Genomic DNA, 25104 nt, shown 5'->3' with positions numbered 1-25104 from the left:
GTCAAGAAGCAGTAGTATATTGATTAATGACATTGAAGTCACAAAAGGACCTGTCTCAGATGCAGCAGACAATTCACATTGAGTTCTGCGGTCCATATGTTTGCTTTAGGCCAGGACTCTCTATTTGTATTGCAGTGCCATTTGTCTGTGAGCAGACACTTTGGCTTTGATATTCCACAATGGGATTTGCACAGGAGTCTACATTTGAATATAATCATATTGAGTGCTACAGGAGAAATCCAGCCTATAGGTGGCAAATTCTGTCCCTAAAACTGGTCCTCAGCTAGGCAATTTCCTATTGCATGGTGTGGGCATTTTCTCACTTGCTGTTTCAAGCCTGCCTCACCCTCTGCTTTCCCATTGTTATGAAACTCTAGCGGTGCTTCCCCAGCAACAGCCCTATCTTGTTCAGGAGAGAAAAGCCTAGGACTGACCAGCCATGCTATCCACAAGTGTCTCAGATAGCAACAAAAGAACCAGCATCAATAATGGAGAGGGGAGAGAGAGACAGAGATGCAATAAAGTGGAGAGAGAGAAGCCAATCAACTTAATGAAATAAGGCGCAAGGTTAGTGAAGGGCTATTTATAGACCTCGACTTGTTCAACCCTGTGCATTTAAAGGCTAGTTCAAACTGGCTCCTTAACAGCAGTAATAATCATTACAGGGAAAGGAAAAAAAAAAAAAGAGAGAGAGAGAAAAGTGAAAGCTTGGAAAATTCACTGCCGGAGGTAAAGCTCTGGAGCCGGGGCTGGCTAGAGTCAGAAGTAACTGCATTACTGAGAGATTGAAAGGTTAATAGGAAACCAGCTGACACTGAAAGGGAACAATTAGAGAGGTTAAGGGGCTTAATATTAGATTAATGGTTGCCTGGAGGAGCAAAAGTAGAGATTTCAGGAGAATGGGAGAACAGTGTACAGGAGGCTGTTTTTTTCATGGACAGAGAGCCCCAGGCCTGCTCCTGGATAAACTGGAAGAAGGGGGCTCTGCCGTTCCTTGCCTGTCTTGCCCAGTCTCCTGCTTCCATCTCTCTTCCTCCCCTTCCATCTATTTTTCTCTTGAATTCGTTTTGGGTTTGCCTTCCCCTCTTAAGCACTGTCTGTGTGGCCTTGTCTTAGTGTCTTCCTTGTGTTCCTCCTCTGTCCTCCCACTACCTCTTTAGAGGTCATAATAACAAAATGATGCTTTGCGTTCCCATATGTCTTTCATTCCCCTTCAGTGTATTGCTCTCCAGAGGCACGGGTGGTGGGCATGGCCACTTTTATCCACATCACCCATAACCAGGAATAAAAAAAAGAAGCAACAAAGATCAGATGACAGGGCTGCTCCACAACTAGATGGACAATAGGTGAGGTCTCTGGCTACCAGCAGGCATTTTAGAAGGCTTTTTAGCAGTAAGATGTTGGACATACTGAAAAGAGAATTTAGCAAGTTAGGAACTTATGGCATGGATTGATGGCACCTCCAAACCAAAAGCGGGGTTGAAGATACTAAGGAGGGGACATTTATCTCAAGCAATGCAGTCCTACCAGATGAAGGGCGTATGCATGCAGCTGCTGCATGGTAGGCTAAGCACTGATTGGATAAAACATTAGAACACACCTGCTGCAGGAAGACAACATTAAAAAAGGAGGTTGTTCTGTACCTCAGAGGTGCTGGATGTTCTCCTGAAACCTTGTCATGCAGAGGGAAGGAGACAAACTGTTCTCCCTTCCCCCACAGCATGGGGTGAGTAGCAAAGGATATGGGATGGACTCACTCCATCTGTACAGTGCAGACTCCCCAGCCACAACTTCAGCTGTCCTGTTTCCTCATGGTCACTGCAGCTGCTGCCATACTCAGTCTTTTGAGAGTCCTTGTACCTCAGTGCCAGGAGAGCCTTGTCACACAGTACCACCAACTGCTGCTTAGGACGATACTGGGTTCATTGGACTGCTCCCTGCACCACCCCGAAGGACTCCAGAGACCCAGAGAGAAATTCTCCCCTCCTGCACCACCCATGGCTGCTGCACTCAAGGATCTTTATAAATGCACTTGATCCTCCATAGGACAAGGAGAATTTTCCCCAAGTGCCTGGCCTTTGGCAGCTGCTTGTGTATTCAAACAAGTGCGAACTGGCTGGATCCATCTGTATCTTGCACTGTTTCCCACAGCACAGCCTCCCCTCTGAAAAACTCCCTGGCAAGATTAGAAAGCAATGCACTCAGCACTTCCTTCTAGGGCTGAAAATGCCAGGCTGGGACTCCGACATTGTGCAGGCACCTGCCAGAAAAGTTTCCTAACTTGTGATCATGACAGTCAATGTACCTGCCTAGACGAGTTGTGGGGTTTTGTGGCATTTTAGCTGCAAAACACCTGAAACGCGGTGCTCTGGTTTAACCTACCACCTGTGGAGGTCACGCATTTTTCCCTGAGAGAAAAAGACCAAGGAGGCTCTGGCTGGCATCAGAAGGCAATTCCAGCTGTTTTCCTCTTATATTCATGGCAGATGTGCACTGACTTCTTCTTACCAGCTGGGACACCACTGATTGATAGAATGATGGCTAGAGAAAAAATCACTGGATGTATTATTCCTCAGGTCTCTTTTCCATGCAGACACATTTGTTTAAAAGCCTCAAGGGATAGTCTCTCACCTTCCCATCCTACATAGGAGCAGTTTCCACGTCTAACATAAACTTTCCCTTGTGTTTGGCCAGCCACATCCCCAGAGCTGCATCTCTGCTTCAAAAGATCTGATATCCTCCCAGTGCTGACCTCTGCCAGAGCCCAGGGTTACCCACCACCTGCAGTTCACAGCGCCCCAGAGTTAAATGCACATTTCAGCTAAGGATCTCCAAGTGCTGTACAAAAAGCCATTAATCCTCAAGCCACCCCTATAAGCCAGGCGTGCAATTATTTCTCTCACCATTTATCTCTGGAACTCACTGTGCCGTTCGCTAAACCTGGGGATGAAGGAAAGTAAAACAATATCTACCATTTCATAACAAATTGCAAATTAAATCGACTGTGTAAGAGAAATGGTACCTTTTTCCATAATCACCCCCTACAGGCAAGCACCTGAGAAAAATGTAGCAACAGCTACTCTTTAACAGTTAGGTAAGTTTTGACACAAAATTGAAGTGACAAGCTCTGAGTGAGACAGACAAGTGGCAGAAGATTTCAAAAACAAAAATCAGGAATACTACCTCTTAGTTTCTTATTTTATCAACTGAATTGTCTTTCCTCCACACACACTCCCCCTCCTATTAAAGATGATGGAAAAGAAATGCCACCTACACCCTTTATGTGCCTTTGTAATAGATTAAGGAGCCCGTAGGATTTCAGTCCAAGGGAAAAAGTTAAGTGGTTTTCTGCTTGTTTTCTGACATTAGAAATGAATGTCTTTGGGAGCCTAAAAGTCTCCAGTCTTCTTAGCCTAGCTCATGACAAAACCAGGATTAATGAAAGACAAGAGAGTGAGAACAGGGCAGAGAAGAGGGAAGGGGAAATGGAGTCAAACTCGCAAGTAACTGTTTGCAAGCAACAGTTGCATAAACACAGTAACACAATGATGCACCAAGTATCAGTGAGAAATGTAGTTCTGTTTGAGAGTTGACTCTCCTGTAGCTCCAGCCACGGTGTGAGAATACACAGAGGTTAAACTCTGAATATCCCAGGAGATCTGCACAGGAAGAAGAAAAGTTAAAAAAGAAAAGGATGCTCATAACTTCTGCTTGTTCTCAATTAGAAGCTGTAAATGGCATGAGATCTCAAATAAGACAGACCCAGCCTGCAGGAACGGGAAGGACTGGGCAACAAAAGCAATGTCTGTCCTTTTTATGCCTCCTGTGTTGGCCAGGTTCATGCAGAGGAATCCCTGGAGAGGAGATGCTGAAGGGAAGGAGCATGGGGATGGGTGGGGTATACCAATAAAACAAAAGGCAATTACGAAGTGAAGCGGAGGTGGAGAAAGCAGCAGAAGAACAGGGCTGGAGCAAATATGAGCCCACAGAGGAAATTGTCCCACTTCAGTCCAGAGAGCAGAAAGGTCACGCAAATCGTTTCTAGCTGACAAATTTCTCTGTCCTTTTCACAGAAAAAAAATCACAGAACCATTAGGTTGGATAAGACCCCCAGGATCATCGAGTCCAACCATTCCTATCAGCCACTACGTCCTACAGCTCCCTCCTCTACCTGTTTCAAGGAGGCAGCAGGGCCCCCACTCTGGACTAAACCCAGAAGGCAGCAAAGAAAAAATTCAGTCAGTTCCAGCTGTACCTGTTTAAACTACTCCTGCAGCTGGGAAATTTAATTACAGCTAGTCTGCAACATGCACGCTTTGCACTACTTTAATAGTCTGGTATCAAAACCTGTATGACTAGAGGGTGGAAGGAAGGGGCAGGGGGGGGTTGCAGCTATATTGGAAGAAGTGCACAAGAAGAGGTCGTGTCTGGATGCGGCTGGGGGTATGCAAACCGTGTTTTTACAAGGGCACTTGGTTGCAAGTCTGTGGGTACCCCGAGGGCTAAAATCCAGTGCAGTATGCAAAAGCCTTTCCTTAGGAAATCTGTTTTCCCACTTCTTTGAAAATCCACTCTGGTAGCTCCTCTGGAAACCTCGAAGCACAGAGGTATGATAATAACGATCTGTTAAAAGTACCTCCTTCCTGACTACCTACCTACCAGTAACACTTCATTGCTACATCTAGGTGTACTGCAACCCAGGTGAAGCCCAAGAATAGCCTGCAGTAACCAAGCAGAAACCTTGTGGAAACCCTTTCCCTGTGTCAGGAGGCGGGTAAACACACTCTTTGCCCAGCTCACAGCCCCCTCAGGCCAAACTGGTGCCTTGGGCTACAGCCACACCTTTCCTTTTCCAGGGAGCTGGAAGGCACCGAGTTTGCTGATGCCACAGCAGCCAAACAATTGCTAATGCTAGAGCGGTGCCTGCTGGCCAGTCGTATCAGAAGCATTTGCAAATATTTCCACAGAGAACAAACTTTCAGTCAAGTTCAAGAGAGCGTTTCTAGCTAAGGGCTGTGTGTATAGCTCTGCCGTGTTTCTGCTGGAATGTTGGTATCCACTAAGAGCAATCAAGATGCCCCAGTTTTGTGAATCAATCTGGTATTTGTTTCTACTGGACCTCCAGGCCCACACCGTTTCTTGTCTTGCGTTACAGTTCAGATTCTGGATGGTGTCATCTCAGCAAGCTCCTTAACCTGTCTAATGTTGGGTGCTAACAACGTAAGGCACCTCAAATCACTGAGAGCTTTTGAAAGGTCTGACACTTTAAATACCTTTTACATAAAGAAGTATGCTCAAAAAATGCCAATAATGACACTAGTATGTAAAGCAGATAGAACAGGTGCCAAAACCATTGTCTTTTACTGTCCTTATGATGTGCTGGGAGAGAGAAATGATGCTTATGGAGAAAACAGCAGTCATCACAGAGGCAGTGTCTTGGATGCTGACAAAATGGTAACTAGAAAAAAAAGTTGAAATCCCAAAGGAATTATCTTCAGAGATATAATGCACTCATGCCACTTCCACAGGTGTATAACAACATTTTATACTGGAGTTTGTCCTCAGCTTGAGGATCTGGAGACTATTTAGATCTGAACAAAAAAAAATAGGTAGTGCATCATATAGTCCCTGAATTTACAGTATGAAATAAAATAAGACTTCTATCAGAAGAGCTAGATAATGTCCCCCTGACTTCACAGTTCTTCTAAGTAACAACATACACCTACCTACACACACACACACAAAGCCCTGCTCCTAAGACAGGAGTTTAAAATCTATAAGACTGGCAACAGCAGAGGGATGCTTCCAACTTCATGGGTTTTCAAAGGGCTGAAACACGACAGCAAACTCTCTCTTGAACATTCACAGATCCATTTGTTCTTGCTGATGGTAGGTGGTGCCACTTTAGGCAGCCTCAGATAAAGACTTCCCATTATTCACATTTGTTTGCTATTTTTCTACACTTGAACTGTCAGGCTGACATTTTACATCCTCAGCATAAACAAGGCAGATGTAGGTGGGAGGTGAGCAGGCAGACAAAACCAACATAAGGCTGTTAAATGCCTTTCTGAAGAACTGGATATTATCTGTACAGTTATTTGAGCTCCCCCACGCTGTACATAAACCAAAACATTCAGTTGAATACATATTTAAGGTAGACACTGGCCAAATGTCTGCATTGGGCCAGCAGCTGCACAGATTTTAATCCTCCTACTGTTTCAGCAGAAGAAACCACCCCTTTCCCGACACCACTCCAGCACAAATCAGTGGAGACTGCTACATCTAGGGAAAAGGACATCAAACAGCTCATAGCCCAGCACAGGCTCCAATCTACTGGCAAATGCTGCAGTAACTTAAACCCTTTCTATTCTAAAAGCTCCAGCACACTAAGAGGCTAATAATTTACTTCAGTGTACTCCTCTCCTCTCTACAAGCAGTACACAGCACACAGATATGCATAGATTCACGTACATATACAGAGCATAAACATCTGCACACACATGAAACAGAAGATTTCCAGACATCATTGGTCTTTACTTAACAAGTTAAAGCATCAGCTTGTACAGCTCATTTATGAACAACTCTTCTCTTGAATGCACTTTTTCTTTTTCTACACAAGAGGGGGGCAAAAGCACAAAGAACTTCATTTTCACTGCTGCCTAAACACACAGAATTTCTCTCAAACAGAATTCATACATGGATTCCCATGCTGAAGCTGTCTGTGCATTCCCTGTTTCCCTAGGTATGCAGTGAAAGTAGGTTAGTAGGTTGTAGCTGCAGCTGAAGGAGAACAGAGCTCTCCCTTAATCATATGAAGTCCCCAAGACCACATAAGCATGCAGGAAAGACAAGACTTAGTCATGTATGCGCCCTAATCAGTGAACATGTCTGACAGACTTGGTCGTAATTTTACTGTGTTTTCCCATCTGTAAGGGGGACCTTACCATCATCTGCCTTAAAAGGCAGAAAGCTTGTTTGTGAAATGGTCAGCTACTATTGTATGAACATTATAACTCAAAAACATCTGAAAGAAAGTGCATTACTTAGAAGTACATCTTGCATTATTCCTAAATGAGAGAGGCAGAGGGTTACAGAAAGTTAACGCAAACATATAAAATTAGATGCTGAAGCAGGTTCCATTTAATACCTGCAAGAGGAACCTGTTGAAAATACCAGTCATTTGCAGAATGCTTTAAGTACAGGGGCAATAAGAGAAAACTGTACGGAAAATCTTGAATTCAGCATTCTCTAATCTTTCAGTGTTCAATTTAGCCATTACAATGAATTTCTGTCATAATTTATTTGGCTCCGGAAATAGAGAAAGAAAGATAATAAAGAATTATTAATATCACAGAATCACTAGGTTGGAAAAGACCCCCAGGATCATCGAGTCAACCCATTCCTATCAACCACTAAACCATGCCCCAAATATGAAGCATATTACTTATGATCACAATGTTTCAATTCACCATATACTTATTACCACAGTGATACCATAGTGATTAGGAAAAGCCTGTTAAATTGGTTTCAGTTGATAAACAGCGGAGTTGAAAGAGAGGACTTTGATATTTAACCAGCGCAGTTGAGCAAAACTCTTTATTCAGAGCCGTGACAGAATCAAACACCAGTAAATAGTCTGGCTGCGATCCATGCACCAACATATTTGGAGATCATATAACAGTGGTAGCAAGTTAAGTAGTATTTCCTGTGACCTTTTAATCTGCTAGGTTGGCCACAGGAACCAATCAGGTCCACACCCACAGGAAGCCAGTGAAACTTCTTTTGCGGGACACGGGTGCACTTCAGAGCAGATGTGATTTAGCAACTTTGCAAAGACATTGAGCAATAAAATTCTGCATGGAACCTGCTCCACTCCTCAATGGTAAAACTCTGCTGCCCTGGTAAAATATTTCTTCCCCTCTTGCTATTGAGGTGGAAAAAAAACAAGTGGTGGAGATGGGAAGTGGAATGGTCCCCAGAGAGCCAAATACACAAGCACAGCACACTAGAGGTCTACAGGCTACGGGAAATGTGATCCACAGCATCCTCGTGGGCAACACCTTTTAACAAGGAACAAGTTCCCCACCCCCATGGACTGGCCCTCAGCCATAAAGGCGTTCAGCTTAAAGTTCTGTAGTCAGTGTTCTTCTCCTTAAACCCCAAATTTGGTGCATCCTGTCTGGTGGTCTTGCAATACTCTAAATCATGATGAATGAGATTATTCCTCCAAAGGCTCTAGGCCCTTCTTTCCGATGTTCTAAGCATAATAATGAACATTGCATGTCTTTACCAATTTCTAATTCTTCTAGATGCAAAAAAAAAAAAAATTGCTGGCCCTTGAAAACATCTGCAACAAACCATCCCACAAGGTAAGCTACCCTCTACCAAATGCTGTTGGTCTGAGGAAGTGGGCAGCAACCTGCCTCCTACAGCTTTTACTGCAAAACAGCTAATCCATCTTCAGGAGCCCTTTTCTCTTCCCCTAGGTGAATGGCCTTCCCTAGAAATCCTTCCTCTCTGCATCACAGAGGGAACCTGGGAAAACCCCTGATACTGCCATGTCCTGCCCCAACACAGCAACACCACGGGGATACACAGAGCTTCAGACTGCCATGCTGCCCCCTGAAGCTTCTTGCCTCCCTTTCAGATGTTATCTACCTGGGACTGTCTCTGTCTGGAGTGACAGGCACTATCACCACCAAGGACCTTCCTTGATTAGTTTAGTTAAATTAGTTATTTAGGTTAGCTTAACATTCACTTAAAACTGGGAACTCACAACTGGAAGTGAAACTTTTGAGTATGTAATTCTCAACTAGAGCTAACAGGGAAATGCTGATATCAATGGAAAGGCATGACTCTTCTGTTGCCAGGACTACAAGACAGCCTATTGCAGAATAAGACAAACATGTCAAGAGATGATTCTGAAATGAAGTTATCCCTGGAGCCCTAAAAAACCACTCCATTTTGCAGTGCTGTACACAGAATTCCTGGACATTATTTACACTTACCTCCACCTACCATTCATCACTCAGGCTCCCTCTGTTTCATCTTCCTGGTCCAACCCTTCACTCTTTCCCACACCTCTCCCACAGGAACCAGACAAGGATGAAATACGCATATTCAAAGAACACTGAATCCCCTAATGAGAGGAATGTCAAACAAACACAATTAGAAATTATAGAAGAGGAATACACAGCCTAAATGGGAAAGAAACTTGAGACTTTTAAGACTAGGCATGAATTTTCCTAAGTAGAGAGACATAGTTTGACTCTTTAACTGCTAGAAAAAAATGGGCAAGTTTGGGGACTCTCACGTCTGTGCTCAGGTGGCCAACAGGGATGACACAGAAGCTACATTATACATAAGTTTTATATTTGGGTCATATAAAACTTGACAATGTAGAAAATTATACGCATCCTTGGGTATAGGATACACTTATTTCACCAATGACTGCACTAGTTAAGCCACAATGGCCCACACAGTGCCCCGTGGTCACTTCAGCCACCTTTTATGGAGGAAAGTCCCCTTGAGGTCAACTGCAAAGCAAAGCTCCTCAGGATTTTGTTCACATGCTCATTGGGGTTCATAGAAATGTTTCATGTCCTTTTATCTCTATGTCACAGTTCAGACTGCACCCAGAAACAGTGGAAGCACACAAGCTCTCTCCCCTTTGCTGCTTTGGGTGTTAGTAAACCATCCTGCTACTGCTTGAAGAGCGCTGTGTTCCAGCAGCAATGTGCCACATAACGTGTGCATCACCTCCTCCAAGCCTGGCAGGTATTGCCAGCACCTGGTTTTAAAGTGTACATACAAGTCTGCTCAAAAGACAACCATGTCACATTTTGGTCTTCCTACTGCTCCTAGCTTTTGCTGCACTCCTGCTCCCGGAGGACAGTCCTCACAAATTTGCATGTGAATCGCCTTCTGAAGTTGGGTCTTAGGCACCAATGAAGGCTCTTTCAACCCCTGTGACTGCTTTCACACTCTAATGTCAGTGTGTTCCCAAAAGCTGCACAGCCAATGATGAAATGAGAATGGTGTAACCTTTCAATCTAGCTAGATCCCGGACAAGGTGTTTGCAAACAACCAAAAGCCTGTGCACATCAGCACAACGCAAAGCTGCCCTGCCTTGACAACTGTGGTTTGAGTTTGATTCCCCAAATCGATAAAACCAGTTCTATACCAGCACTGAAGTTCTGATTATACTTTTTTCCTGGGATAAATAAGGAGCCACATCTCCTGCATGCCCTGTTTCCATAGGTTAAAGCTAGTGTAAAGAAGAGTCAAGACCAAGGAATCAATTGGTATGTGTCTGCAAGCACAAGTACTTAGCAGCAGCTTCTAATCACTGTGAGTTTCTGTTATTGGCAACAATCAGGTCTCAACATCAGCATGAACTTGGACTCCGGGGTCGCAGAGGGCAGGCTCACTTCCCGGAATAGAGTCAACATTTCCTGGACTCAAGTCATACATGAGCCAGAATTACTGTATCTTGACTGAACTTCTAGTGTTTGCTATTGAAAACTCTCTATTTTTGCATTCACTGCAAGGTAACACAGGACACAATTTTTTCACAGAAAAATATGTTTATTCTTCTTTAGTTAATATACAAAAGACAGTTGAAGACAAAGACAAGCGGAGTGCTGTGACCAAAACTGGTAGGAAGTCAGGTCAATTTATTCTCTCAAATGTCTGGCTTCACATCCCTCTGGAAAAAAAAAATCTACCAATCATAAAAACCAAATAAACAACAATACCAACAAGTCTGTAGTTCTTGGTCTTACATCAGCCTGGCACATAAATGGCTTTTTCTGCTTCTGATAAAGCTCCAAAACTCCATGAATTATGCTGAAATCTTCCAGCAATTGTGGTTAACTAAACACAGCTGCTTACTATTTTTGAAGGCTGTTGCATTTTTGCTTTGGTAATCTACTATATTGTGGGTCTAGGAATTTTCAAAACCAACCCTCATGTGAGACTTTCGCATGCTGTTTGGTATTTAATCACTCTAAGGTTAAATAAAAAACAGAAGTATATATTAGAAAAAGATATGGCTAAGTGTTTTACAACTTCTGTTTAATAAATTATGAACTACTCTCCCTGATATTTGAAAGGAGAAGTCCCTGGTGACTGGAAGAAGGGTTACATTATCCCCTTTTTTAAAAAGGATAGAAAAGATGACCCTGAGAACTACTGACCTGTCAGCCTTACATCTGTGCCTGGGAAGATCATGGAACAGATCCTCCTAGAAGACATGCTGAAGCACAGGGAGGACAGGGAGGTGATCAGTGACAGCCAGCACGGCTTCACCAAGGGCAAGTCCTGTCTGACCAACCTAGTGTCTTTCTATGATGGGGTAACCACAGCAGTGGACATGGGAAAACCGATGGACATGATCAATCTGGACTTCTGTAAAGCCTTTGACACAGTCCCCCACAACATCCTCCTCTCTAAATTGGAGAGATATGGATTTGATGGGTGCACAGTACGGTGGATAAGAAAATGGTTGTATGGTCATATTCAAAGAGTAGTGGTCAATGGCTCCAAGTCCAGATGGAGATCTATGACAAGTGGTGTCCCTCAGGGGTCTGTACTGGGACCGGTGCTGTTTAAAATCTTCATCAATGATATTGACAGCAAGATCCAGTGCACCCTCAGCAAGTTTGCAGATGACACCAAACTGAGTGGTGCAGTTGCCACAGTGGAAGAACAGGATGTCATCCAGAGGGACCTGGACAGGCTGGAGAAGTGGGCCTGTGAGAGCATCATGAGGTTCAACAAAGCCAAGTGCAAGGTCCTTCACCTGGGTTGGAGCAATCCACAGTTTCAATGCAGGATGGCGGATGATGTAATTGAGAGTGTCCCTGCAGAGAAGGACTTGGGGGTGCTGGTTGATGAGAAACTCAGCATGAGCCGGCAACGTGCGCTAGTAGCCCAGAAGGCCAACCGTATCCTGGGCTGCATCAGAAGAAGCGTGGCCAGCAGGTCGAGGAAGGTGATTCTGTCCCTCTATTCCTCTCTTGTGAGACATCATCTGGAGTAGTGTTCAGTTCTGGAATCCTCAACATAAGAAGGACATATTTTATAATGACCTTCTAGCACCAGAAAGGAGCCTACAAGAAAGCAGGATAGGGACTTTTTACAAAGGCTTGTAGTGACAGGACTAGGGGGAATGGCTATAAATTGGAGAGGAGAAGATTTAGATTAGACATAAGGAGGAAATTCTTCACGGTGAGGCTGGTGAAATACTGGAACAGGTTGCCCAGGGAAGTTGTGGATGCCCCATCTCTGGAAGTGTTCAAGGTCTGGTTGGATGAGGCCTTGAGCAGCCTGATCTAGTGGGAGTTGTCCCTGCCCATGGCAGGGCTGTTGGAACTGGATGATCTTTAACGTCCCTTCCAATTCAACCTATTCTATGATTCAATGAACAAGCATTTACAGGAAGCAGTAGGAGCAAGATGGTCTGGCTCTTACAAAAGTCCTGTTGAACATTCCTGCAGTGCAGCTGTAAGAGCAGATATTGTCTGGATGCAGCTGAACACCTAAATGACATGTATAGCAATAAGGAAAGATTTCAACTTTTCTGCAGGATCCACAGTTCCTACAATAGAACAGGGCATTGGCATAAGTTACCTGTGATCCTTCTCACACTGTTAGTAAACATTAGTTAGGTTTTCACTACCTGAAAAAGCCCATAGGGGTGGCCTATATGTCCTACAGAGTCGCCATTGTAAACTTTTTGTCAGCAGCAACATCATGAGGAAAGCTCTGGAGTAGGAATGATGGGACGAGAGATCACAACCCAGAGTTTTGGATCCCTGTCCACCACTACTGAATGAAGGGTACAGGGTGACAGGAACAAAACAGACCTCAGAAACAAAAAAAACTGGCAGGAGAAGCACAAAATTATACTGGTAATGCACAAATGCATTCAGCAATGGAAGCAAGCATGAAGAATTGTACTTCTCCACTGGTTCACAAAACCACAACATTGTTGGAGTAACTGGGACATGGTGAGCCAGCTTGCATGACTGCAGCACTGCAGTGGATGTGCTAAAGCTCTACAAGGAGGGAAGAGAAGAGAGGGTGCCCTCTCAAAGAGTGACTTGAATGTATGGAGCTCTGATACAGAGCAGGTGACAGGCTGGCTGAGAGCTTATGGGTCAGGATCCCAGAAAAGGCCATTAGGGATGATGACATGGTTGGAGAATGCTACAGGCACCAGATCAGGGTAAGGAAGGAGATAAAGGCTTGCCTAAACAGCAACAGTCTCCGACTCACAGCCTCTGGCACATACAGAGGAACCTCTGACATCTGCTTGAAAGGCAATGCAGCAATGCAAGCAGTGAGGAGGATTTCTGGGCAGCATCAGGGACAACTTCTTCGCACAGCTTACCAGATGCACCAGCAAGAGCTGATGTGCAGCTGTATCTGCTGCTCCCTAACAGAATGACCGCATGACTGAAAAGTAGCTCCAGACCCTGACAGGGGTGAGGAAAGCAAGCATAACAGCATCAGAGTACAGGCTCAATGCTTTCAGAGAGCAGATTTCCACTTATTCAGGAAGATGGTGAGCAGCATCTCATGGGATACAGTTCCAAAAGTTCCAAAGAGCAATGGAGCTCAAGAGAGTCATCAGGCCTTTAAGGAGGACTTTCTCCAAGCATGAGCACAGGTCATCCTGATGGTCAGGAAAACAGGCAGGCAAATCAGAAGATGAGCTTGGTTAAGCAGGGAGCTCTTGACAGGGCTCCAGTGCAAAACTTGCTTCTACTAGATGTGGGAGCAGGCTGCGATGGAGGAATTGAGGAACACTGCCCAGGCAGGTAAGGATGATGATGGGAAAGGAAAGGCTTTTCCTGCATCTTATAATGTTCAAGAAGGACTCGGATATACTGTTGGACAAAAAATTAGATATGAGCCAACAATGTGCATTTGCAGCCCAGAAAACCAATTGTATCCTGGGCTGCATGAAGAGAAGCATGACCAACAGGTGATTGTCTTCTTCAACCCTGCTCTTGTGAGACTCCAACCGGAGTATTGTTCCCAGCAGAAGAAATACATGGATTTGTTGTAGTGGGTCCAGAGGAGAGCCATGAAGACAATCAGAAGGTTGGAAGGCCTCTCCTATGAAGAAAGGCTGAGAAAGTTTGGGTTGTTGAGCCTGAAGAAAAGAAGGCTTCATTGAGACCTTATTGTGGCCTTTCAATACATAATGGGGGGCTTATAAGAAAGATGGAGAAAGCCTTTTTACTAAGGCATATAGCAACAGGACAAGGGGCAATGCTTTTAAACTGAAAGAGGGTAGATTTAAGTTGGACATAAGATGACATTTTGTATGATAAGGATGATGAGACACTGGAACAGGCTCTCACAGAGAAGTTGTAGAGCATTCGAGGTCAGGTTGGACTGAGCTTTGAGCAACCTGGTCTAATGAAAGATGCTCCTGCCCACAGCAGGAAGATCGGGCTAGATGATCTTTAAAGGTCCCTTCCAACCCAAACCATTCTATGTGATTCTACAGATAGGTAAAGAACCAGTTGGATGACTGGGCTCAGATGGTAGTGGCTAACAGGTTGTACGCTACCTGGATGACAGAGACAAGTGGAGTACTAAAAGGGTCTACGCAGGAACTAGTCCCAGTTAACATCTCCATCAGTGACCTGGAGAAGGGGATAAGGTACAGTCTTGCCAAGCGGGTTTGTTCCAGTGCAACAACAAACTGAACTGTAGCTTTATCACAAAGTCAACCACCAACAGCGGACCATCAGTTTGCCAGTCTTCTGCCAACTCCAGGAGATAGCTATCATGGAGAATATTTGTCTTGAGCACCGAGTTCCTGCTGGAGAACCAAGACTAGCAAATGCAAACATCCACCCATCTGGAACTGCTGAAGGATGAACTGTCTTTCTTCTCACCATAAAAAGGTACTGATACCAAAATTGCAGAGAAAGCTGGTTAGTTTTTGGTTTGTCCACATTCATGCAAATGGATATGATTATTAACCTCTAAAATATCAATTATAAAAAACGCCTTAGTTATTGCATTTCGTGTTAGTAGAGCAATGTTTGTTAAAACTGGACATGATACAATATAAAAGACTGTCCCTGATTTGGCCTACTTCTCTTCATGAGTTAACACTAGAAAAGGAGGCCATCTCTTCTGAGAAAAGAAAAACAGCCACGGGGAACAGCTCAGCTGATCTTCAAAGCCCTTCTTTATGGATGAGTTCAGTACTGCTGGAAAACCTCCATGAGAAAAGATAGCAGTTCCATCCCTGTTGAATTCTAGCACTTGTCTTCCATTGTCGTTTGATCCACAATGCAGTTATTTGATTACGATTTAAGATCTGAAGCAAAAGAAAAGGAAAAGCAGACAGGTAAATCATTATGTCTTCTCTTCTAGTTACACAAGAATAATGCAGGCTAAATACTAACAAGGTGTGAAGATTTAATTAAGACATTGTCACATGATCCAAACCAATCCAGTTACAGCTATGTGACTCATTGTATCTGATGGCCACTAGCCATTTTACCCAAATTATATGTTTATGGTTAGATATGTGCCCCTGCAACTGGAACAGGTTAAGAACACGTATCGCTTACTGCCAGCCACCTGCTAAGCAGCTGGTGACCTGTGAGGATGTTCTGATGCCACTACTTTGGATTGCACGAATAGGCACTTAAGATACCACTTTCATGCAAAGGTTCAGGTCTATAATCTTAGTATCAACTGTGTACCACACATGCATGTGACGCTGCTGCTGTTTCTTCCCCACGGTAATCCCAGGTGCTTTTGGAGTTTCCTGTCTTGAGGATTACAAATAGACCTCTTCTTTGACAAGCAAAAGAAACTAGAGGCAAAGGGAAGTTACAGTGGAGGAAGTTAGAATCCAGCAAGTTCAAGACTACGTGCCCAACCTAACTCCATGCAACATGCACCAACCTCTAACCAGGCTGATTTCCAGCAAAGCATAGACAAGGCTCACTTACATCAATGAGCCCATCTTGGTGCACACAGACCAACAGGATAAGCGGAACCAACTGCACTGTGTCATTCAGTCCTTGCTCCTGTTTTGATTACTATCCCTCCCTTCCACTAGTCTCTAGCTCAGTATCACTCTAATCTGGGATAAGATGCCAGAAGATGGTCTAGGAGAGCAGCATATGGTGACACATGGCACTCATCTCTGTAGACAATTAGAAAAAGAAACATGTCCCATTCTGGTTCTCACAAGGTTCCTGGACAAGCCTGAAGTATTTATGATCTGCATCCTTAAAATTCAAGCAGGTTTACTGCTTTACCTATGGCTGATGTGATCCAGGAGCCAGTGGGGTAGTGGGGGTGTGCTATTTGCTTGTGTCTATGCAGTGAGAGGGCCTGAATGTGACATGAGTGTTCTCTTATTTTACAGCTGTGCTGATAAGCATCAGGTTTCACGCTCCCCGTAGAACATGCAAAATGTTCTGTCCCCACACAGGTCACAAACAACACCAAAGAAAGCACAGCTACATCTGACGTCTTGACATAATGTAACAACATAACTATTTAGAATCATAGAATAACCAGATTGGAAGAGACCCACCGGATCATCAAGTCCAACTAACATAACTATTTCAGATGCTAAACCTTTAAACATGACATAGGAACACAGTTTAGCCAAGCAAGTAGCCCTTGCAAAGCAGCACATCACGTAGGTCATGAATAACACACTAACGTACTTCATTTGGTCTTCGGTATTACTCCTTGGCACTAACAGGATCTGACTCAGTCATGACAAGACACCACAGCTTCCTCTCCAGCTACACAGCCCTTTTTTTCAAGTCTATTTCCTTGTTTCATAACTGTTTCTTTGGCAGTTTCTTCTGCATCACAGAGCTGTTTTTTTTTTTATACTCGGTCTTAACTGCTTCCCACCTTTCTACTCATCCATATTTTCTCACATTCAGAGATTTTTTTTCTTCTTTTCAACATCATTTTCAGTGAATATCTGAATGTGATTGCTTAGTTTGTAATTCAGTAGGAGAATCAAACCTGGCAGAACTGAAAACTCCACAGCAGTCAGATGCCACTAGCTTCCACCTTCCTGTGCCTTTTGAGAATCTCTAAACAAATTATCTGCATCAGTGGTCTCCAAAGTGGGGGGTGTGTAAGGCAATCCATTGTGGTGCAGAAAGAAAAATATTTTTGCACCGCTAATTACATTAAAAATATAAAATAATATTTATTTCATCCTTATCTCATCCTTTTTTGGCTTCCACTTTTGTGCATGTTTAATACTGTACATAATATTTGAGTATGGTAGCATACATATATAACTTATAAATAAATGCACATAAATTCGGCATGTATGTCCCAAATATTTTACTGATGGGCTGCACAATCAAAAAAATTTGGAGACCATTAACCTACAACACAAAAAGAAGAAACCAGTAAGAAATGCCCGTAATTATACCACTTAACTAAGGGCTATATGACAGACAAAACAACATTTCTCCTTTTCTTTTGAGGAAAGGAAAATTGTTTTCAGTCAATTTGTAAACCGTTCAAGTATATCCCTTTGGCATCAAGAAATTCATGCTTATTGCTGGCAGGTGATTTCACTTCTCCATGCTGCCACTGAATTTGCTAGGTTGGGAAAATTTCTTCTATCTCCACCATTTGGCTGTCACAAAGACCAAAGACTTTTGAGATACAGCTTCAAATATCCTGTCTGGAACCTTCATGTTGCACAGATAGGAATTTTGGATTTTCTACAGATGTATGTTCAGTAGGATTTTCTGCAAGAATACCAGGTGCTTTGGAAGCCAAATCTATAGTGTAGTCATTGCTGTCTTGGCAAGGGCTTGACCTTTTCATGTTCTTTGCCAGATGTAGGTGTTTCAGTAAGACTTTTCACTATAAACTAAAAGTCAATACAGCTCCAAACCTATGATCTTTAATACTTCTTGGGAATCACAGTGTGAAACTAATTAGTAACAGGATTGAAACCAGTTAGCATTTCATAGGCTTTTTTTACTTTAGAAAAATTCTGAAGAAACAGTATTTTGGTCTGGATGTAAGCCCTTGTCTGTGCAGTTAGTTAAAGGACAGACTCTACACCCTTTTGTTGTCAGATCTGGGACAGGACTAACCTGAATTTTCACATTCTTCGTGCTGATGTACTCCAAGAAGCAGCTGTGTGACCCCACAGATGCTCTGGTCTGCACATATACCATATAAAACACACTGAGAGGGCAAAACATCTTTGGAGATACAAAAATGGAGGCCTGACATGCCCCCACAGTAAGTGCAGCATGCAGAACTGATGACTGAAGAAAGGTTCTAACTAATTCACAGAATATGAAACAACTATTGCAAAACCTTGCATCTTTGCAGCCTGAATGTCACTAATATCCATTAGATGTAGTGTCAATCAACTGTTCTCCCACACAGGATAATCATCAGTTTTCTCATTCCATGTGTCAGCCCTCAAGCCCACTGAGAAGAGCTTTCCGACCATGTCTGTATAGGTTTTAAAACAACAAACCACAAGAAAAACGCAAATTAAGTAAACTCTGTTCTTTGTGTCCAAAGAAAACATAGCTAAGCAATAAAGATAAACCACAGTGTTATACAATATCTCTCTACTTTGATATGATGTTCAACAGCATTCATAATTAACAAGGACATCTGCTGACACAAAAACATACTGTCTTACCGACGCCTCAACCACTATAAGCCTTTATCACTTGTTAAGGCATGGAATAAAGTAAAAGTACAAGCGCGAACAAGAGATGTGTTATTAATGAACGTTAATATTTAATTCTACAGTTTTAAACTGTCTGAAGTGGCCACTCTTCTGAACACTTCCATCACAAACGTGATTCCCCAGTACACATCACACACGTGTGTGCTCACCACACGCATGCCCCTTCCATTGTAATAATTTTCGCTGTTTTCTACTTGAGCAAACAGGGGTCAGGGTCACACAAAGCCTGGCCCAGCACTACCACTCTCTGCCTCTGTGCCAGTCCCCACACTCTTCTGAGGCACAGGGAGCTTCACCTTCACATACGTTCCCTCATCCAAGAGTCCAGTCACTTGGTCATTGAAGGAGATCAGGTTAGTTTGGGAAGACCTGCCTTTCGTGAACCCATGTTGACTGGGCCTGATCACCCGGCTCTCTTGCAAGTGCTTCGTGAGGGAAAGGCCTTCGTAAGGGAAGGCTTTGGATGTAGTCTTCTTGGACTTTAGTAAAGCCTTTGATACAGTTTCTCACAGCGTTCTGCTTAGGAAACTGTCAGCCTCTGGCCTGGACAGGCGAACACTCTCCTGGGTGGAAAACTGGTTGGATGGCCGGGCCCAGAGAGTGGTGGTAAATGGAGTTTACTCCAGCTGGAGGCCAGTGACAAGTGGGATTCCCCAGGGCTCAGTGCTGGGTCCAGCCCTATTCAATGTCTTTATCAATGACCTGGTTGAAGGCATTGAGTGCACCCTTAGCAAGTTTGCGGACGACACTAAGCTGGGTGGAAGTGTCAACCTGCTGGAGGGTAGGGAGGCTCTGCAAAGGGATCTGAACAGGCTGGATCACTGGGCTGAGACCAATGGCATGAGGTTTAACAAGGCCAAGTGCTGGGTCCTGCACTTGGGGCACAACAACTCTGTGCAGTACTACACACTGGGAGAAGCCTGGCTGGAAAGCTGCCTGGAGGAGAAGGACCTGGGGGTGTTGGTTGACAGCGACTGAACATGAGCCAGCAGTGTGCCCAGGTGGCCAAGAAGGCCAATGGCATCTTGGCTTGTATCAGAAACGGCGTGACCAGCAGGTCCAGGGAGGTTATTCTCCCACTGTACTCGGCACTGGTGAGACCGCTCCTCGAATCCTGTGTTCAGTTCTGGGCCCTTCACCACAAGAAGGATGTTGAGGCTCTGGAGCGAGTCCAGAGAAGAGCAACAAAGCTGGTGAAGCGGCTGGAGAACAGGCCTTATGAGGAGCAACAGAGAGCTGGGGTTGTTTAGCCTTGAGAAGAGGAGGCTGAGGGGAGACCTCATTGCTCTCTACAACTACCTGAAGGGAGGCTCTGGAGAGGAGGGAGCTGGCCTCGACTCCCAAGTGACAGGGGACAGGACAAGAGGGAATGGCCTCAGGCTCCGCCAGGGGAAGTTCAGGCTCAACATAAGGAAAAAATTCTTCACTGAAAGAGTCATTGGGCACTGGAACAGGCTGCCCAGGGAGGTGGTTGAGTCACCTTCCCTGGAGGTGTTTAAGGTGCGGGTGGATGAGGTACAGAGGGGCATAGTTTAGAGGTTGGTGGGAATGGTTGGACTCGATGATCTGGTGGGTCTCTTCCAACCTTGTGATTCTATTATTCTATGATTCTATACCTCCTTTACTGCAGCTGGGATTGTTCCTCAGGGCGTTCCCCATTTCCATCTTCTGCATCCTGGGTCACTTCTGCAAGGAACAGGCAATACTGAGTCAATCCTGGAGCTCACAACACTTCCCCCTCTCCATCCCAGATGAAACAAGAGTAATCTGACTGAAAATTGGGCCATTTGTTTGGCATCAATAACACGGCTGAACGACATCCCCTGCCCCGATGGGGCTGTCATACAACACTTCCCCTCTCTCCTCCATACCCAACTCCACACATTATCTCTTCTAGACCCTGCAAAGGCCAAGCACAGAAGATACTCAGCACCCACAACACCAACCATAACTTCAAATCAAGAAGTGTTAGGCAAAAGTCACAACAAACAAAGACTGCTCCACGGCACAGGCAATTACTTCTTTCATTCACATCATGGTCATCTGGATGTTTTGCCAGCAAGTTGCTGTTCTTCTTAAAGATGTCTGAAGAGAGATCAGAAGACAGCTACAGTCCCCCGCCTTGCTCAGCTTCAAGGTACTGGCTATTCCATAAGAGTGAGTTACTAGCTACAACTCAACATGTTACCAACATAATCAGCTGACACCAGAAAGCCAACACTTCTCCCCTAGGATAGCTCCCTGCCACAGAACGGGCACTCACCTCCCTCAGTTACACCATGGTCAAAGACACACTTGGATGTAAATGTGCTGTTCTGCATGGTAGAGGTTTGAAAAGAGATGACTGGAGAGCTACAGCCCTTCAGGGTTTATCCCACTGCTTAACTTCACAGTGGTATAACTGTGATAAGTCATCAGCTACAATTCTTAAGGCACAGAATCACTCTGTTCACTTGAGCACAGAGACCAGGAGATGTTTAACCCTAGACCATCCTCAAAGAAATGTCTATACTCAGTTCTACATAAGCTGCTTAGGATTGACTCCAGTCAGGTCTTAAAAACCTCCAAGGGAGGATGACTCCATGCAGCCTGTCTTAATGATTAGCTATGATTAGAGGCAGAAAGCTTTTTCTTCATACTCAAACATAATCTCCCCTGCTACAATTTAGGACCATCACCTTGATATTCCACTAATTCATCTCTATAAATTGCTTTCTTATTGATATCCCATAGGTATAGGCAGCTGCTGTGAGGTACCCTGAAAGCCTGCTCTTCTCTGGGGCAGAGCAAGTCCTATTTCTTGAATCTCTCTTCAGAGGAACTGAGCCCTGATCATGTTGGTGGCACTCTGCTGAATTTGCTCAAATTTATTAGTACTTTTCCAACAATGGGTGGGCCATAACATGTATGTAATATGTAATAGTCTACGTACCACCTAACAAGTGCCATCAAGCCACCTAACAAGTAATGGCAAACAACCACTTCCTTCAATCCACTGGCTTAAGCACTCCTAAAAACAGCTTAGGATGCTACCAGCCTTTTTGTTGCCAGGATGCACTGTTGACTCCTTCATAAGGACTATCAGGTACCTTTTAGCAGAGCTGCTCCCCTGCCAGACAGTCCCCAGCCTGCATGAGGGCAGGGTGTTGGTCCATTCAGGTGTAGGACCCCGCATTGTCCCGGCACAATTTCATGACGTTCACAGAATCATAAAATGCTTTGGGTTGGATGGGACCTAAAGATCATCCAGTACCAATCCCCCCTGCCATGGGGAGGGACACCTCCCACTGGATCAGGTTCATGCAGGCCTCTACCTCTCCAGCTTCCTCTGAATGACAATCCTGACCTCGTACTGATTGACTGCACCCCACATTTTGTTGTCATCTACAAATTCAATGACACCATCTTCTTTCCCTTGTTCAGGTCACCAAAAAAACCCCAAACCTCTTCAGTACTCCAGTTGGCATTGGCATCCATGTGGACTACAACTCATTATTAGCTGCAGGCTTGACAATCTAGCAGTAGATAGACATTCTTCCAGACTAGGACATCCCAACCTAGGACTCCAGCAATGCTGAAGGACACTGCATAAAAGGCCTTGCTAAAGTCAAGGTATATGGCACCCATCACCCTCCCTCATTCGCAGATCTAGTAATTTCATCAAATAAACATTAACTTGGTCAACTGTGATTTACACTTACTCCTAATCACCATCTTTCTCCTGTGACTAGAAATGTGTTCCAAAAAGACTTACCCCATCATTCTCCCAGGGATGAAAGTGAGCCTGACTGACCTGTAGTTTCACTGATGGACCCGTTAGCCTATTTGGAAAATAACTTCAATGCTTCCCATCTTCCAGTTGTCAACAGATCTTCCCTAACATGATTTTTGAAGGTGATAAATAACAGCCTTGCAATGATATCTGCCAGATTATGGTGTCCTTTGCCTCTTGTCTTGTCACTGGGCACCCACTGAGAAGAGCCTGGCTCCCTCTTCTTCATTTGCTCCCATCAAGTATTTATACACATTGATGAGATCCCATACCAAGTCTTCTCTTCTCCAGACTGAACAGTGCCAGGTCTCTCAGCCTTTCCTCATAAGACGGATGGTATCACAGAATCACACAATGACTGAAGTTGGAAGCGAACCTTAGAAGTCATCCCATGTCCCTGTTCAAGCAGGCTCAACTACATCAGGCTGCCCCGGACCACATCCAGTCTCTTAATCATCTTTGTGGCTCTTTGCTGAATTCTCTCCAGTAGCTCTGCATCTCCCTTGTACTAGGGAGTCCAGAACAGGACTCCAGATGTGGCCTTACCAGTGCCAAGTAAGAAGATCACCTCCCTCCTAATACAGCCTGGGACACTGATACCCTTTTGTTGGCTCAAGCTTCTTGTCCTGTTGGCTCATCTTCTGGTCCTCCAGTATCCTCAGGTTCTTTACTGATAAGCTGCTTTTCCAGCTGACTGGCCCCCAGCATATATAGGTGCATGGGGGTTTTTCTTCACAGGCAAAGGATTTTGAATTTCCTTTTGTTGCACTGCATGGGGTTCCTGCCAGCACGTTTCTCCAGCTTGTTGAGGTCCCTCTGGATGGCAACACACCCCTTACGTGTGTTAGCCACTCCTCTCCGTTCTGTATCATCAGCAAACTTGCTGAAGGCATACTTTGCCCCATCGTTAAGATAATTAATGAAGATGTTAAAGAGGAGTGGACCCAATATTGACCCCTGAGGTACACCACTACATACTGGCCTCCAACTAGAACTCATACCAATAATCACAACTCTCTGATCTCAGACATTCAGCCGGCTTTCACCTCACCTCACCTCACCTCACCTCACCTCACCTCACCTCACCTCACCTCACCTCACCTCACCGTCCACTCATCTATCCTATATTCACTGGCATGAGATACCACTAAATCAATCCCCTGTTCAGCAACAAGCCCCATCTTCCTCCTTTACTCTTTTATAGATAACATAGCAGCAGTAGCTGCTCTCATTGTCCTGGTCACCTCACAGCGGTTTAACACCTTCCTGAGCCTTGGCCTTCCTGACACCATCCTTACCTGCCTGGGCAATGTTCCTTCCCCTGCCTCCACATGTAGTAGAAGCAAGGTCTACACCGGAGCCCTGTCAAGAGCTCCCTGCTTAACCAAGCTCATCCTCTGATTTGCCTGCCTGTTCTCCTGACCATCAGGATGACCTGTGCTCTTGCTTGGAGAAAGTCCTCCTTAAAGGCCTGATGACTCTCTTGAGCTCCATTGCTCTTCTGAACTTTTGGAACTGCCTCTTATGAGATGCCGCTCACCATCTTCCTGAATAAGTGGAAATCTGCTCTCTGAAAGCATCGAGCCTGTACTCCGATGCTTACCTTCCTCAGCCCTCTCAGGATCTCAGCCAAGGCAGCCACTTGTGACCACATTGCCATACAGTTCTCTGTTAGGGAGCAGCAGATACAGCTGCACATGAGCCCTTGCTGGCACATCTGGTAGGCTGTGCTCAGCAGCTCTCCTTTTCATCTGCAATTGTTATGTACTGCTGGGCTACCAGCAGCAGCTGTATTTAGAATTGCTTTGTACACACATTTCAGCAAACATCATAGCCTTGCCTCTTGTTTCCCACCTCTACAGCAGTGACTGCCTGCTGCTGAGGTGCTGCAGGGTGTACTGTACAAGGGGGCACCAACTCCTTTACTTGGTGTTCCCACTTTATATTGCAACAAAACAAAGTAAATAGTAAAAACAAGTGATAAGACAAGGAAAGGTCCAGCCACCACACCTTTGCCAGCAGCAAAACAAAGTATTTCGGTTTGTTCCTCTAGTATCCAATCGAACAATCTTTATCTATGGACTTGACTGCCTTTGATCTGAACTGCATGTTTCCCTCATTTCTTCCATAAGTCTGGTATGCAATAAACCTCCTTTTCCTGTATTCATGTCTATGCATGTGGAAATAGTTACAACATACCTTTGCCAGCAGCTACACAACCTCTTTTTCTTCAGATGAGGAAAGCTGCTCTAAGCAGCAAAACCCAAGGGCTTCTAGGTTTCCTTTTCCTTATTGTCACGATTAGTGATTTTTCCCTTAATGAGGAAAACACTCTGCTTTCTCCAATCCCCTAATAAGAAGCTACTTGTAGAAAATGGTGGAAGAGTTAGGGAATGAATGATCAGTGCAACAGCCTGGGGAATAAAAACTTTTTTTTTTTCCTGACTTGAACTACAAAGTTCCTATTTCACTATACCTCTGGAGTAAAAACAACTTCTAGGAAAAAAATACAGGTCCCAGAATTCCCTTTAATTTCCCTTACACTGGTTGTACTAAGGAAACAAAACTGAGGTTTTGCTTA

The 25104-nt window shown here is 44.4% G+C and overlaps 1 protein-coding gene across 4 annotated transcripts in view; it reads right to left on the bottom strand.

The window, feature by feature from the left end:
• Nucleotides 1-10212: 10212 nt before the first annotated feature.
• CD58 (CD58 molecule) overlaps nt 10213-25104 on the bottom strand; it is a 34375-nt gene continuing 19483 nt past the window's right edge. For 3 of the 4 annotated variants that reach the window (XM_069867189.1, XM_069867206.1, XM_069867197.1), the window contains one exon: nt 10213-15349. In XM_069867189.1, the coding sequence (XP_069723290.1) occupies nt 15206-15349 (144 nt within the window). In that variant the 3' untranslated portion in view covers nt 10213-15205. Of the gene's footprint in view, nt 15350-20367; nt 20438-25104 lie in introns of all 4 variants that reach the window. The other variant, XM_069867214.1, reaches the window with a different exon arrangement.

Source organism: Phaenicophaeus curvirostris, chromosome 1 (assembly GCF_032191515.1).
Source record: "Phaenicophaeus curvirostris isolate KB17595 chromosome 1, BPBGC_Pcur_1.0, whole genome shotgun sequence".
Lineage (NCBI taxonomy): Eukaryota > Metazoa > Chordata > Aves > Cuculiformes > Cuculidae > Phaenicophaeus > Phaenicophaeus curvirostris.
The sequence above is the reverse complement of the archived record's forward strand: the minus strand, read 5'-3'. Positions and strand labels throughout refer to the sequence as shown.